Below are 15,632 nucleotides of genomic sequence, written 5' to 3' on the forward strand. Positions count from 1 at the left end.
CCTAGGCTGAGTGGCACATGCCTGTGTCCTGTAATGCGTCCTCTCCCGTCAACCTGTCCTTTCCAAGCTGAGTGTTGAGCGGTGTGAAAACAAAGTACGTGCAGCAGCTCTCAGGGATGTTGTTAGATTGAGAGGGGAGCAGAAGTGAGGGAAAAATTTGGAGTAACCCTCCCACATCCCCTTAGCTGTGCCACTGCTGCCCTCCGCGTGGATGGGTGCTCTGCTGGGCAGCCGGCTGGTGAGCCCTGGAGCCAAGTGCTAGAGACAGGGCTTTTAAAATATCAGTTTGATTGTTATTAGGAGGGGTTTTTTTATGAATTACAATCATTTCTATTTTCAATTGGTTTATTCTTGTTTCTATTTCAGACTGAACATCTATTTTTGTCTCTAAGAGATGAAAGTCAGAGGATTACTTTGTCTCATCAGATTTATACTTTCTCAATTTTTAATTTTTTTTCCCTCAGGCCCTGCAATTCCTGTTGGGGTGGATGTCCAAGTTGAAAGTCTGGACAGCATTTCTGAGGTGGACATGGTAAGAGTCACAGAAGGGCTAACGTCCAATGGGACATCTGGAGACCATCTAGCCCAAACCCCTGCTGAGAGCAGGGCTGGCTAGAGCAGGCTCCTTGAGTTTGTGTCTGTGGGGTTTAAATACCCCTGAGGACAGACACTTCCCAGCCTCCAGAAGGCAGATTTGGGTTTGATCTGAAACTGCTGACAATTGCTTCTATTGACCTCATGCTACCATTTCATCTCCCTTGAAGCAGAAGGAAGAAATCTGACAGTTTCTTTTCCCTAGGACAAAATGATGCAACGCTGCCAAGACTGTCTCAAAGGATTTGGGTTTTTACATTTTTTTAAGGAGTGGTAACATGTTTAAAAGCTCTGAGGAGACCAATTAATGTGTTACTTTTAAGGCTCTTTGATATACTGCAGACACAGTCTCACTTTGGCCATGTTCTGAGGTGGTCAGGGGCCGGCTAGCTCCCAACCACAAGCCACGTAGCCATCCTGAGAGCAACACTGGTTCAAACTGGTAAGTCCTGCTCTTGACAGGGCAGCCAGAATGAGCTCGGAGGGGAGAAACTCCTTCAGAACTTGCCTTTGGTGCACTGGCAGTCGTATCACCCCTGCTGTGTGCTGGGGACCAGCATAAGGCTCTGCCGGTCCTTCCTGTACCCTGTAGAAAGTAGGATTTCAGGGGCATGTAGGACTAATACTGGTGCTTTGCGCGGTCTAAATTCCTTACTAAATCCCTGTCTTTTGTTTCCTACTGTACAATTAGTAATGTGAAAACGGTCAGTTTTCAAATGCTCTTGAAGTGGTGCAGATCTTGATGATTTTTCTGGAAGGGCTTTTTTCCATCACAAAACACTGCTGAAAGTAAGGTATGATTTCTACAGGAGATTTTCCATGGAAAGATTTTACATGCATACATGACTTGTAAACAACAGCCTGTGCAGGAGAGCAGGAGCACAGAAGGGGAACGGGAGATTGCCCCTGCGTGTACATTGCAAGACCCGCTCCAATGTTATTCACCCTTTCAAAACCCAGAGCTTGAAAGACCTACCCTGTCAGAGCATCCCCAGAGTCTCTCAGCAGCTCAGCTTTTGCTTTGGAAGAGCAAAAAAAAAATAAATCACTTCCCAATACAGAATACATTTCAAAACGCTTTGCTCTCTCAACAAATGTATCAAACAGCTCTAAAGCTTTCAAAGGAAACGCCAACTTCTCTGTGCTCCTAATTAACAGCCACAGGGTTAAGAAGCCTGTGCCCATCCTCCTCCCGTGTCCAACCCAGGAACATGGCTGTGTGGCAGCGCAGCTGGTGTTCGGCAGCCACCCCGGTTGCACGCTGGGCTCATCTCACTGCAGCTATTCCGGCTTTTGAGCGGGCTGGGATATCTGCAGTCAGCTGACCACTTGGAGGGTACGGCAGGGATGCAATGCTGAGGCACATCAGGGTCCACATTCTCCCCAACCCCAGGGAGGCCCCAGTTGTCCCCCCTGCCTCTGGTGCTCTTGGCACCCTGAGCACCAGCTGTGGGGACTCCAAAGTTTTGCCTTTCTTGGGATGGTGTCAGCCCTTCTTGTTGAGGAGATGATAGCTTGTGAAGGTGCCCAGAGAGCCCCTGAAAAGCCTCGGGACTTGAAAGCAAAGGGGAAGAACTTAACATAGAGTATTTTAAAGTAAAAAAAAACCAAACAACAAACCCACTAATTTTTTAAGCAAGTATTATGATTTTGAAAAACTTCCCCTGGCTTTTGAATACTGCCCCTGCTCCTCGTGTAACATCATGCTGCAGCACCCAGCAACATGGGAAAAGCACTGAACGGCCTCGGGTAAAACAAATATTCAGGGTCAATTTTGGCTGCTTGCAAAATAACGATAGAGAAGAATTTATATTGTCAGAATCAATTCTTTTTAACTTGTGCAGCTTTATAGGAAAAGGCCATGATGCTTTGCAAGATCATTGCTTGCTTTTTAAATGAAGAGACGTCAGTGACAGAGATATTCACTCTGTACTAAATTTAAGCTTGAGGAGTTAGATATATCACTCTTTCCTTTTCTTCTCCTACTTTCTAACTATTTGCGAGAAAGTGGTAAAATAATAGAGGACATTATAAAACTTAATTAGGATGTCACAAATCAGATTCTTTTTGTCCAATTAATTTAAAAATTTATAAATATCTATTATGGGCCACTGACCCTGAAATTAATGGAACACTTACAGGATGTGTGGGGCAGCTGTTTTATCTGGAGGAAAGATGAGAAAAAGGGAAAAAACAGATTGTTACCTAGGACTGGGAATTCATTTGCAAACATAATGGGAGCTAATAGTGTCTCTGAGAAACAGACCAAAAGAAGCACAAGATATTATATGGTTGTTGCTTAGGGCATTTTCAGATGATGCGCTGTAAAATACTGTGGTTAGTTTAATAGCCTAAAACTAGTATTAATAAATCTTTCCTAACGAAAGCTGACAATACTTGGTTTGTTCCACAGCAACCATAAATATACTTTTATGCAAAAAAGTGAGGCATTGAGTTCTTGCTGAAGAACAAATAGCTGTCCGTTTATTACTGTTTAAAGGACACATTAACACACAGGAGTCGATGTAAGAGGTTCCCCAGAGAGATCTTCTTTAAATTTGAATACAGGGAAAGGATGTTAAAGAAAGAACACTGTAGAATGGATCAAATTAAAAAGAAGAAACTACATGGTCAGTGGCTTTGGGAGCTTCAGAGCTTCAGATGCGATATAAAGCATTTTCAAGAATATATTGGCCTCTAGTATAATAATAGCACAAGCTGCAATTAACAAGTAACTTCTACTGAAAAAAGACTGCAGAAACCCCCATATTTCAAAATGCTGGGAAAGTATTGTGGAAAAAAGAAATGAAAATGTCAAATGGTTTCAAAAAAACGACCCCAAGCCCATCTGACTTCCTCTACCCTAGACACCAAGGCAGACTGGTCAGTCTTAGACACTTCCCTTAGTTTATAGGCAGTATGTTACACTACACTCAAAGATAGCGTGCTTATAAACACTTGTGCATGAACTTATCTCGAGATACGTGAGGGCTTCCTTTGAAATAAGGAAAAAGGCAAACCCAAGTGTACGTGCCTCTGGGGTCTGACTCCAGTACAACAGAGCTCAAAGAGGAGTGTGACTCGGATCGAAGAATAAAATATGTGGGGAGAAAGTGCACAAAAACCCCATTTGGGTCAAATTCTGAGTCAAAAAGATTTCAGTGGCTGTGCTGGAGGAAGAGCTCCCACTGCAGCACGGCCTTCCAGCTGCCTGGGGGAAGGCAGTTGCCAGAGCAGCGTGGAGGGCAACGCAGGCAGCAAATACTTCTTCACTGATGGCTCCAGAAATGCAGCATCATGTGGTTGAGGGAATTAAGCAGTCGGCAGCACTCTCCACCTACCACTGCCTCGACATGTCTGCCTTTTAGTCCCTGGAGTGGCCCGCAGACACCAAAATGCAACATTTGCACTTCAGAGGTGGATTCGCCACCTGGATGGTCTCTGATTTCCGAACCCAGGAAGTCAGTCTGACCTGGGGAATAACCAAGCTGCAGCCGGTTGTGTCCCCTGCAGCTCAGGGAGTGGATGTGCTTTCAGGAATGGTGCTTCACAGCTTGTGGTTTGTCCCAGAGAGGAGAAATCACTGCTATGCCGATAAAGTGTAAGTTGTGACACAAGCCTTTTTGTTGCAGGACTTCACCATGACGCTGTATCTGAGGCACTACTGGAAAGACGAGAGGCTGTCTTTCCCCAGCACCAACAACCAAAGCATGACCTTTGACGGCAGGCTGGTGAAGAAGATTTGGGTCCCCGACATGTTCTTTGTCCACTCCAAGCGTTCCTTCATCCATGACACCACCACAGACAACGTCATGCTGCGGGTCCAGCCAGATGGGAAGGTACTTTATAGCCTCAGGTAAAGCTGCATTTGGTCAATGTGAGCTATTAGTGGGGTGAGAGAGAAAGCTGAGTAATTGATTCCTGTATTGTATTTTTGCATGACTTCATACTAAAAAAAAAACCAAACACATAAAAGAGAATGAATGTGCCAACATCTGAGTCCCTGTGCAAGTTCGGTAGGTGCCTGTTGCGGGAAGCCGATTTCTGTTTCAATTTGCCAACATTGTGTTGCGTTAAAAGGACTGTAGTGTCGATATTTGTCTGTCAGAGTCCCAGGACTTTCACTGATTTACTATCAGAGTCCCACCAAAGGACTTTCACTGAATCAGATTCACAAATAATCGAAATGAGTTACTTTATTGAGAGCAACAGTTGCAGATTTGAGATTGCTGTTGATAAATTCACTGACTACAATAGCGCTATATTACTTAAGGTTAATATTGCTAGCAAAAATAACGATAGTACAACAACCCGGGGTAACATTCATCAGAGGGCGAAAGGCGCAGCGCTTACCCAGAAAGGCGTCCCTGCCTGGGGTGGAGGAAGAGAACGCAGCCCGTCGACTGGTCCGTCAGGTATCAAGTTTCTTCACTCCCAATTTAACAGTGATTTTCTCCATCCTTTTATCCCCAAAATTACAAGGTTTCCCTCCCCTAGGTGACGTGTAGTATGATTTGGGTGGAGAAACGAGTGCTATAGTCATATATGTTTAGCATGATCTCTAAAATCTTCATTAGCATATACAGGGGTGTCAACTTTAATATGCATTTCACAGGTAATGAGGCAAAGGTCAATTACCAGGCATGGGAGACTCTCAAGGAAACAAAGAGCTACACAAAGTCCCTGTTATCTTGATTTTACTGTCTCTGCTGACGAAAAGCAGGGCTGTCCTGGCTCCCCAAGACTACCCCGTTATTTATGTATCCTGTGATAGCCAGACAAGCCTTCACTCCCCTGGGTTGCACAAGAGATAGCAAAGCCAGTCTTAATTGCTCTTTGAGCACAGAGACTTCACCTCATTATCCAAATTCCACACGTTGCTGATTCCACCAGGGTCCCTTCACCTTGTGTGCATGGTTAGCCTCTGCTCCTGCTGTTGGGAAGCTGTGGCCAGATGCGGCAGTCCCTCGGGGCAGCTCACCGGGGACCAGCGAGCTGCTATCCCTGCTGGGCACTGTGGAAGAGGCAAGGCACAAGCTAAGGAAGAGGGCAACGTCTGGTAATAAACAGAAGTCCAGACCGGCTATAGTTATCCACTTCACTATACAACAAAGTCTCTGGGCCTAGCAAATTATGCAAATTCTATTCTTACAGGTAACTATGAAGAAAAATAAATTATACTGAGTGCAACTTTAGCTTTATGATAAGCAACAGAACAGATGGAACACCCTTCAGCAGATGAAGTGGCACGTTTCAGAGCAAGGGTGTATAGCTCCTGGTGACGCACATGTAAGGCTAGAGCAACCCAAACATGTGACTTCAACTCTTCCTGCTTTTTGCTCACATTTCATGTGACATGCATGAAAGCTCCCTGAAGGGGACATTTTGGGTAAACTTTGTTTTGTCCTCTAGCATGAGGGGTGATCCCAACCCTGGATTTCTTCCTTATTTTCCAACTGGTCAATCAGCTTTGAGAGGAACATTGCTCAGCTAAGTCTGAACATTATGAAACCAGGATTTTTTTTCTTTCTAAGAAGTAACACTTCCATACTTGGAGATGCTAAGTGAGGAGCACCAGTCAATCTCCAAAAGCAACTTAAATTGGTGCTTCTGTTTTTCTTGGCTGCAGCTCCATTCAGTTAGAAAACAAGTATTGCCAAATGACAGATAAAAACCTATTAGAGAGGAAATTGCTGTACAATATTCTGATGCAAGAATGTCGACATCACCTCCACAGCAATGAAATAGCAAATTATATGATAAATAAACAAAGCAACAGGTGATAATATATTCTGAAGGACAAAAAAGAAGGAAAGTCTGACCGATAGGAGGTCAGTATCAGCAAGATGCATAGATTTAACTAGTGATAAGGTTGCAGAACACATTGCTTGGGAAGGCTGTGGAGGTCTTCAAGGGCACGTTAGCAACCTTAGGAGCGGCAGAAGTAGAGCTTAGCCTGCCACATGGTGAGGAGATCAACTTCTAGCTTGCCAAGGTGTTTTATGATTTTATGAAAGGAAGGCAAGCAAAGCAATGCTTGATTCCCTGTGGGGTATCAGTTTGACAAGAATTTTCATGTTCTCTGATATCTTTATTTTACTGTTGATTGGAATTCACAGCCTGAACAGTGCCTACCTTCTCATTATTAAAGCTTTTTCTTCACTCAGCATATTAGACAAGGTTCAGGTGTTCCTTAGGCCTTTGCAAAGTTTGCTCAGGTCCTTAGTACAATAAAAAAAGGACAATAAAATGATATAATGTTCAGCTATAGCATGCATGCTATATACTCTTTCATTTATCTGCGTGATACCAATCATCTGCGTTGCAAGCATTTATGGTTGTCTAAAGAAGAGGGAACAGAAGAATACGAAACTACTCAGACCCTGCCACGCACAGTCTTCTGCTTAAAAAATGGTCCTGTACAAAAAGGTGCTGAATGTCTTAAACAGCAAATTGACAGAGTTTCATTAGTTTATTCAGTGGTGATTGCAGGTTGGAGTGCTTTATGAATGCAGGAGAAGTATGAATGCAGATCTCCCCTTAAGAGCAAATGGGTCATTTCTGCCTGCCTGCCTCTGCTGAGTGCCTTTGCCTGTAGATTGTATTTTTCATTGGTGTCTGCCTTTTTAAAGTTCTTTGCCAGACTTTGTCTTCTTTTGTTTTGGAAACCACTGTAGACCTCACTGGCACCTAAACAACAAATCTGAGCCAAGCACTTCTACTCAAAGACTAAGTTCAGATAGGAAAGTAACATCAACGGGAACCCGCACATGCGGAAGGACTAACACAAGAGACCCCACTTTACTTTTATCATTATGTGACAGGTGTCTGTCTACCATTAGCCCTGCTATAATTCATTAATTCTTTCCCCATTATGATTTATACTTCTATTTTCATTTACTTCCCTAGAGTTCAAGCCAGCTGAGTCAAGATTTATGGATGTTTCCAGTTCAAACACAAAATTATGCTATTAAAGATGAGATAATCGGACTATAGCAAGACCAGAGCTTTTGATTGATGGGGCAGAGCATTTCAGTGGTCTCTGCTGCATACCAACTCCAGCCCTAACGCGAGGCACTGCCTGTGCCCCCTGGTGGCTGATACCCAGGTGTGATCACCGGGTTCTCATTGAGCAGCTGAAAATGCGCAGTATGTTGATAAATTACCTGCATCTCTCACGGCACTAGGATGGCTTTGGTAAATGTAAATTATTTTATCGTACAAAGCATCTGTTGAAAGCACAGATCTCCGCAGAGAGAAATTTGCTGACAGTCAAAGAGGAAAAAGTGCCCTCGCTGCTCTGTCCCATTTTCTTCTCCATTATTTTTGTCCTCTAGTAGCAATTTGTGGTGGCCTAACTTTCCAGTCATCTTTTCTAACGCTAGTTTGCTGAAGAAATGGCTTTACCTTAAGTGGAATGGCTTTAGCTGAATGGAAGGTACTTGTTTTCAGTGGACTGCTACTGTCTAGATAGTTACGTCATAAAAAAAAAGAACCTTTCAGCTTTACTATTTTTCAGTCACGTGAAAAGACAAGTTTTTAATGGGGTGGTCTTTATTATTCCTAGAGTTACAGTAACAGCAATGTGCAACATGGATTTTAGTCGCTTTCCCCTGGACACACAGACGTGCTCCCTGGAGATTGAAAGCTGTAAGTACAGGGGAGGCATAGGGGAGCCGAGGGCTGCACCTCATGGGCACCCAAACTTGTTTAAGTAAATCAATAATTCCACCAACAATGAACCTGCTCCTACATTCATGGGAGCTCTAACCAAAGTCAGCAGAATTCAACACTAAGAAAAATTTCCTGCCCATGTTTTTTCACATCAAGTAGATGATGTTTCCAACAGTGCAGTGTTTTTAAACACCAGCTGTGAGCGCTGTCATGCCAGTGGCCCCAAAAGCCAGCCAGGCTGCCCCACTGCCACCCTGTCCTCAGAGGACCTCAAGCCGCTTGCCTGCAGGTTGGCTGTCCCCAGCAGCACCTGCTGGCCCAGGTGCCCTCAAACACATAAATAAATATCGCTGTGCCCCTCATGTGCACCATCTGCTCATCTGTGGTGTAGATGCCATGACGGGGCAGCGACATTAATCACCTTCCTCTTACGTTTCTTATGCCTATGAGAGATAAATCCAGCTTATACCCACTTGTAGCTCCTTTGTCCCAAGTATGACACAGGCACAAATTGGCTGGATTTCGTACAGAGATACTACAAACTTTTAGCTTTTTAGGAGGCTTTTTTTCTTCTCCTTCTTAATCCTACATTAAGGAATTATAATCTTAATTCTGTTTTAATATATTCATGTGTGATTTTTTTCTCACTCTCTGGGAATAGTTGTTACTAAACCCCATCTGAAAGGATTAACTTTACTATATTTCCACATGTATTAAAAAACAAAGACCTGTAATGTTCATGTGTGCATCACAGGCAGAAAATTTACCTAAGAATTTGTGCTCCCACACACCTCAGACTATTAATAGCCCGTTCCCCCCATTACCCCAAGCAGGTTCTTTCCTCTAAGTCTCCTTTCCTTTGCTTCTGATTTTAGGATGATCATAAGGGACAGTTTTTCAAGTTCCGATGCGGTGGGTTACCTGATGCATGGATTATGCGTCCAAAATTATGATTAGAGAAACAGAAGGATTTACAAAAAGCACCAGGCATCAGGCCTGAGGGCTGTAACAATGAACTAGTCCACTCCTTGCCACAACCATGCCCACTATTGGCACGGCTCTCAGCCGGGCAGTGGCATTTGGCCTTTTCAGCCAGGAACTCACAGGTAGCCTGGAAGGTGTGTGGGCACTCCTTGGGTCGTGGGTGCGATAGCAGCTGGCTCAATGCACCGCACTGAGGTTTACTCTGCTCCCATAGATGCCTACACTGAAGATGATCTCATGCTCTACTGGAAGAATGGGAACGATTCCCTAAAAACAGATGAGAGGATATCACTCTCCCAGTTCCTGATCCAGGAGTTTCACACCACAACGAAGCTCGCCTTTTACAGCAGCACAGGTGGGTACTGGAGTGCTTGCCAGAGAGTGGGCTGGGAGAATGAGGAGGGCAAATCATTCCTCTCAACCTTGGCCATAGGGGATTGTCCCATGGGAGGTCTCCCTGTGGCCCATCAGACCTGCCTCTCTTCCATGCTGAGGCTGCTGGCCCTGACAGCCTTCCATCTTGATGGTTGCGTAGTCTTGAAAGGCAATCCCTCTTCAAGATCACACCAAGCCCTAACATGAATTAAACTCTCCAGGTGCACAGGTTATATTATCTTCTCTGGAAGATGTGGTCCTAAGAGACACTTTGATATTTGGTTCAGTAAGGAGTCTTTTCTGTAAAGATCAATGATCTGTCGTCGTTACCTGTGTTTTTCTAAATGCAAATGAGGGGCTGTTCCCCTGATGCAACATCACCTTATCTGAAAGTAGTTTGATGTTGATGTGACTTCTCTTTTTCCTTCTCTCTGTTATACAGGGTGGTACAATCGCCTCTATATAAACTTCACTTTACGCCGACACATCTTCTTCTTCCTGCTCCAAACCTATTTCCCTGCCACCCTCATGGTGATGTTGTCTTGGGTGTCTTTCTGGATTGATCGCCGAGCAGTTCCTGCCAGAGTCCCTTTAGGTAAAAACAATCTTGTAGTCAGCAGACCTATGAGACAATTGCTACAACTGTGGCCTTGAACATCAAGACAAAATCCCCTGTGCTATACTCTGCCCCCACGTTGCCTCGTGGCATGGAAATCAGCTATGCCACACGTGTGTCCCCCTGTGGGGGACTGGCCATGGTACAAACTCGCCATCTGCCCTGCAGTGCCAAGTGGATTGCTTTCCCTGCTTGCAAAAGCACTAGTTGCACGTGGTACAAATCAGAGGACAAACGTCCTGTTCAGCTTTTATTGATGTTAACAGAGACAGGGCACATATAAAGCCAAAGTGCCAAAGGATACCTTCAGTGACTCCAGAGAGCGAGAAGGTGAAAATCAGTATTAGCAGCCCCGACAAAATCTCGATTTATTGAGTTTTACTAAAGGAGGGAGGGTGGAGGTAACACTGTCAGCTGAGCTCTGCGGTTCAACTTGTTAAATGAGTTTACAGTGCAATGCGAGGGATTCAGCTTCCCCTTTTGTGGTATCTTTCAGATAGATGAAGCCATATGTCAGAGGAGTCAGCATGGGAGCAGAACTATGCTATGGACATAAATATTCTTCTAAAGCGGATGCTTTGCCCTTAGCAAAGTGCTGTTTGTGTTTTTGCAGACTTTGAGCCTAAGCTGGCTTCTGCTTATTCCAGGCAACACACCTCAGGATTGTATTTATTGTTAAAATCGTATTCCTCGGTGGAGTGGATATATAGAGGCAATGAGGCAGTTATCCATGTCTGTGTTTAGAAACAGCATCCATTGCCTTGAGACACCATTAAAAGGGTTTGGGCCATGGCTTTTCAGAAGGTGCAGGCACTGCCTTTAGAAGTACTTTTTAGCACCTAAATATTCCTGTGAATACAGTCCTTTGTGCTTACATACATACACCATTTCAACTTTCAAAGGGATCATTAATATGACATAATTAGCCCCTGAAATAAGAGGGCCACAGAGTGCATCCCTCAGAGCCAGGGTAACACTGAACTACAGGAGCTCCTGCCCTTGCTGACATGTTCATTGTGCTCACCCATGGTGTAACGTGGGGCAGCTTTGCCCTGTGGGGCCCCATTAGTCTCTGCTGCTGCACCGGGGAAGGCATGAGAGCCAGCTGGTGACTTCCATGACTTCCCATGAAGCAGGACTTCCCAGAAGCAGACGAAAAACACAGGCCTGGAGAAACTGGTGGAAGCAGCCGCAGATGGGCTTCGCTTGTGCCCATCTTGTGGAGAGGTTGAACTAGAAGCTGAGATACTCAGAATCATAGATTCATAGAATATGTTGAGTTGGAAGGGACCCATAAGGATCACTGAGTCCAACTCAATGCACTTGTACCCCTCCAGGGACTGTCCTGAGCCTGGAGATGGGGTGCAGCCAGCACAGGGTCAAAGCGCTGCTGCCTGGCCATGGGGTGGGAGACTGGTGGTGTGGGGAAGAACCAGGTTAGTGACACCCTCCAGCCAAAACTAGAGCTGTTTTCACCAAAAAGACAAGAAAACCCCAGTTAGAAACCAGGGCCTGCCTGGACCCTCCTCAGGCAGTGAAACCCATCACTCAAATGTGAAAGACAATACTGCAAGGTAAATCCAGATGTCAGGAAGTTGTAACAACAGCTGTATTTGTGACGAAGAGTCTGGTTTGAAAGTGTCTTATGGTTTCTCCGCTGGTGTATTCCCAGGGATAACCACCGTGCTGACCATGTCCACGATCATCACTGGGGTGAACGCCTCCATGCCTCGTGTTTCCTACATCAAAGCAGTGGACATTTACCTGTGGGTCAGTTTTGTGTTTGTCTTCCTCTCGGTGCTGGAATACGCAGCAGTGAATTACCTGACTACGGTGCAAGAGCGGAAGGAGAGGAAACTGCGTGACAAGGTGAGGTTTTCTATCTCCAATGCAGCTTTATGCCCTGGGAAAAGGTATGGCAAATGTCTAGAAATGTTCAGAAGTTTGCAACTGCAGTGTGCTGCGCTCAGCTGCCTGGGGAGAATATGGTGCCTGTAAAGAGACACCAGCAGCGTGGCATTTTGGGTTATAAAGATTTGTTACAGCCAACCCTCACCCAAGCTCACTGCTCTTTCTTCAGAGTCTGAGGACACTAGTTCCCTCTACGTATAGTCCTCCACTGCCCCTACGTTAGGATTTTACCTTTAAATATTTTTTTATACTGAAGATCCAAACCTGTGAATAGCACCAGATGGATACTGTGTCTTGGGTTTGAGATAACATGGCAGACATCCCCTACCTTTCCCCAGGCAGAGTCTAAACTTACACAATGGTCCAAACTTCTCCCTTCTGCCTTCCTTACACTAAATTATAACCACCCAAAATTTCAGCCTAAGCTCTTCTCTTCAATTGGGGCGAGCCTCGTACACTCCTCCCTGTGGTTTCCCTCTGCCCTCTTCTCTGATTTTCTCAGCTTCAAGGTACAGGTCCAACAACCTTAAGCCAAATGAGCTTTTCCACAGACAGCCGCGCTCTCTCCCTGACTGCACTGCGTCTTGCAGGCATGAAAATGGAGAAGGAAAAAGCTGCTGCCCAGCTCCATCCTCTCATTCTCCCTTTCGCGTCCCAGTAGCCTGAATTCCCCAGGCTTGTCCCCCTCCTTTGCCCCCCTCCGACAAAAGTGGGGAGAAAAGGGTTGTCTGCGTACATCTAGACACAACTCAAAACCACCCTGCGCTTACCTGTGTCCGCAGCTTCCCTGCGCGTGCAGCCTTCCTCAGCCTCGGCCCATGATGATGGACGGCAGTTTCAACGACGGGGATGTGAACGAACTGGGGCACTACGTGTCCGAGAATGGAGATAAACAAGACCGCATGATGGTGCAGCTGGCGCTGGGGTCTGAGAGGGGCTCAGGCAGGAGGAAAAACCAGAGATACGTCAGCATGCGGATCGACACTCATGCCATCGACAAGTACTCCAGAATAATATTCCCTGGTGCATACATTCTATTTAATTTGATATACTGGTCCATTTTTTCATAAATATATGCAACTTCTGTAGTCACAGAGCTTTGTGACATTAAGCGAAAGTAGCGGCTCATAGGCTAACAGAAGGAAAATGCAGAATTGTTTTAATTGGAAGGATTTTTTTCAGGATTTTTTTTTTTATTAGATGCAACTCACCTGTGGCATAAATAATTGTGCAAGTTTCACATTTCAGCAAAATATAGGATATACAATCTAAAATTTTATACTTCTTTAAAGCTGTGCTATGTTCCTTCTTGTGCCTCACAGGCCACTGTAAACTATTTTAACAAGTGACTATAATTGCCAGTTGCTTATATATGGTGCATCCTCCATTTTGCGCCCCTGAGATCCTAATTCTCTCAGCACCTGCGCGCACGCATACATCTCTCAACTCAGCACACTTACCACGTTCAATACCAGTAAATACAAAGAATATGCAAATACTTGCGTGTTTGCAGGACGAGGTCGGAAATGGTCATCACAAACACAAAATATCCAGTACCGGGAAGCACTCTGGCGAGGTTATTGCTGGCTAAAGCTTGCTAACGCTGCTAAACGCGTGCTGCCCTAGCAGCGCTGCACTGACAGCTCCGTGCAGGAGAGCTTTCAGATTTGTGCTTTGTCTTGGTCACATTTAAAACCCAGAAATCTTTCCCAGCTGTTTTGACTATCTTTTTAAAATAGGACTTGCAATGTACACCTACTAAGGAATGAACGAAAGCTGGACTTTCTGCGATGATAATCAAGTGCTCTGGGAAACACGGGAGCTCTCCTGGGATCTGCTTATTTGGGTCAGTGGGAGTTTTGCTGTTGAATTTCCTGGGAGAGAGCACAGGTTTCTCGAGAAAATGATCCAAAGACAGTCAGGTGTCTACAAAAAGGCTGAAGGTACTACAGGAGAAGCCCCTTCTCTCCGCGGTAGTCTGGGCGTTACTGGTCTGTACAGCCTGAGAACCTGTTGCAGCCTGTAACTTCTTGTCCTTGCTAAAGCCACTAGTAATTGCACCAGTCCATCCACTTTTAGTAAAAGCACAATAGAAAGGTGCTCAACAGGTGACACAGCAATTGTCAGGACTTTATATCTGAATTGCTATGGATACCAAAAACTTTGGAATGAAGCAAAAAGGTGCTTCCACTACGAGAGAGCAGCTCCATTGCAGACCCCGGTACACCTAGCCACCTCTGCTTCCGCGCTGCACCCGTCTCCCCTGCACCCTGCCATGCCCTTCGGGCAGGCTCAGCACCTTCCAGGGCAGGAGCGAGGAGACAGAGCCGAAGCTGGGGGCACTCAGTGTTAAGTCCCAACTCTCCATCGCAGTTTCTGCAGAGCAGGCAGCCAGCTTAAATGCTCCTTATGAAAAAGGCAAAATCTGTAAACGTGGAAGTAACGAAATATTTCAGGAAAGCAAGAATTGGTTGAATGGAATCAGGGGCCTTTACAAAAACAGGAGCACCAGAGGTGTCTCAGAAAGCGCAGTCATTCAGTTGGTCTGCTGCCACGTGTTCTCCACCTACATCCACACAGCTCAGCAAGGGTGTGGCGGTAAAAGGACTTCAAACACGCGCATGATTTTGCACACAATTATGACAGTCATTATTCCCTGCACAGCAGACGTGGTTGTCTTTTACAGGTGTAGCTGCCCTGAGAATTAGACCAAAGTACTCGTGTCTCCAAAAGGAAAGTGAATCTTCTGACACAAAATCTGCCCAGGACTGACTGATCTGCCACTCTATGCGTAGTGCTCGTGACGCAGATGTCGCAGTTGTTTGAAGACTGCTGGTTATTGCTTTAATTTCCTAACGTAAATAAATGTCATGTAAACATACTCAGCGTTTCTTACAACTGCTAAAATCATGACCTGCAAAACTACCTACGCTCACCTTGCACTCACAGCCTACCCTCCATAGCTAAGGCAACGAAATCACAAAAGCTAAAATCATTAAAAGACACCCTACGCATCAGGTAGTTTTACTACTCATTTCTACATAGCTTTTTTTTTTCCCACACACGCATACTATCTTAGCTTGGTTTTATCAAGTTTCCTTCATATCATGTTATTCCCCAGTGACGTTTTTTTCAAGAGATTTAAAAAAAAACCCCATATTTTCTTAAACCATAAACGCTTCAGTCAAATGAAAATAGAAGGGTCACTCTGGGAAAAGCAGACGAAAGGCTGGCCACCAAGGGTGGCCACCCTCCCTTATTGCAATGGCACCTTCTCCCGCAAATAGCGCCAAGATTTCTTGGGCGCTACTCGCACCGGAATGTATTTAAATTCTCAGTATTGTAAGAACCCATTTATTTCTACAATTATAAGAACAGCAGGAACAGGAGTGCCAGATTTTATAGTAAGCTCTCCAGTTTCATAAGAAGCTTAATGCTATGTAGTTTGCTGCAGTACTGTACATTCCTTAATCTCATA

The 15,632-nt window shown here is 45.0% G+C and overlaps 1 protein-coding gene across 3 annotated transcripts in view; it reads left to right on the forward strand.

Annotated features, from left to right (window-relative positions):
* Nucleotides 1-13,600, forward strand: part of LOC141741159 (gamma-aminobutyric acid receptor subunit rho-1) — a 33,105-nt gene extending 19,505 nt beyond the window's left edge. For all 3 annotated transcript variants that reach the window (XM_074581164.1, XM_074581163.1, XM_074581165.1), the window contains 7 exons: nt 465-532; nt 4,227-4,450; nt 8,162-8,244; nt 9,467-9,607; nt 10,070-10,222; nt 11,916-12,112; nt 12,937-13,600. In XM_074581164.1, the coding sequence (XP_074437265.1) occupies nt 465-532; nt 4,227-4,450; nt 8,162-8,244; nt 9,467-9,607; nt 10,070-10,222; nt 11,916-12,112; nt 12,937-13,224 (1,154 nt within the window). In that variant the 3' untranslated portion in view covers nt 13,225-13,600. The remainder of the gene's footprint in view (nt 1-464; nt 533-4,226; nt 4,451-8,161; nt 8,245-9,466; nt 9,608-10,069; nt 10,223-11,915; nt 12,113-12,936) is intronic.
* Nucleotides 13,601-15,632: the final 2,032 nt, after the last annotated feature.

The sequence above is a fragment of the Larus michahellis genome, chromosome 3 (assembly GCF_964199755.1).
Source record: "Larus michahellis chromosome 3, bLarMic1.1, whole genome shotgun sequence".
Classification (NCBI taxonomy): domain Eukaryota; kingdom Metazoa; phylum Chordata; class Aves; order Charadriiformes; family Laridae; genus Larus; species Larus michahellis.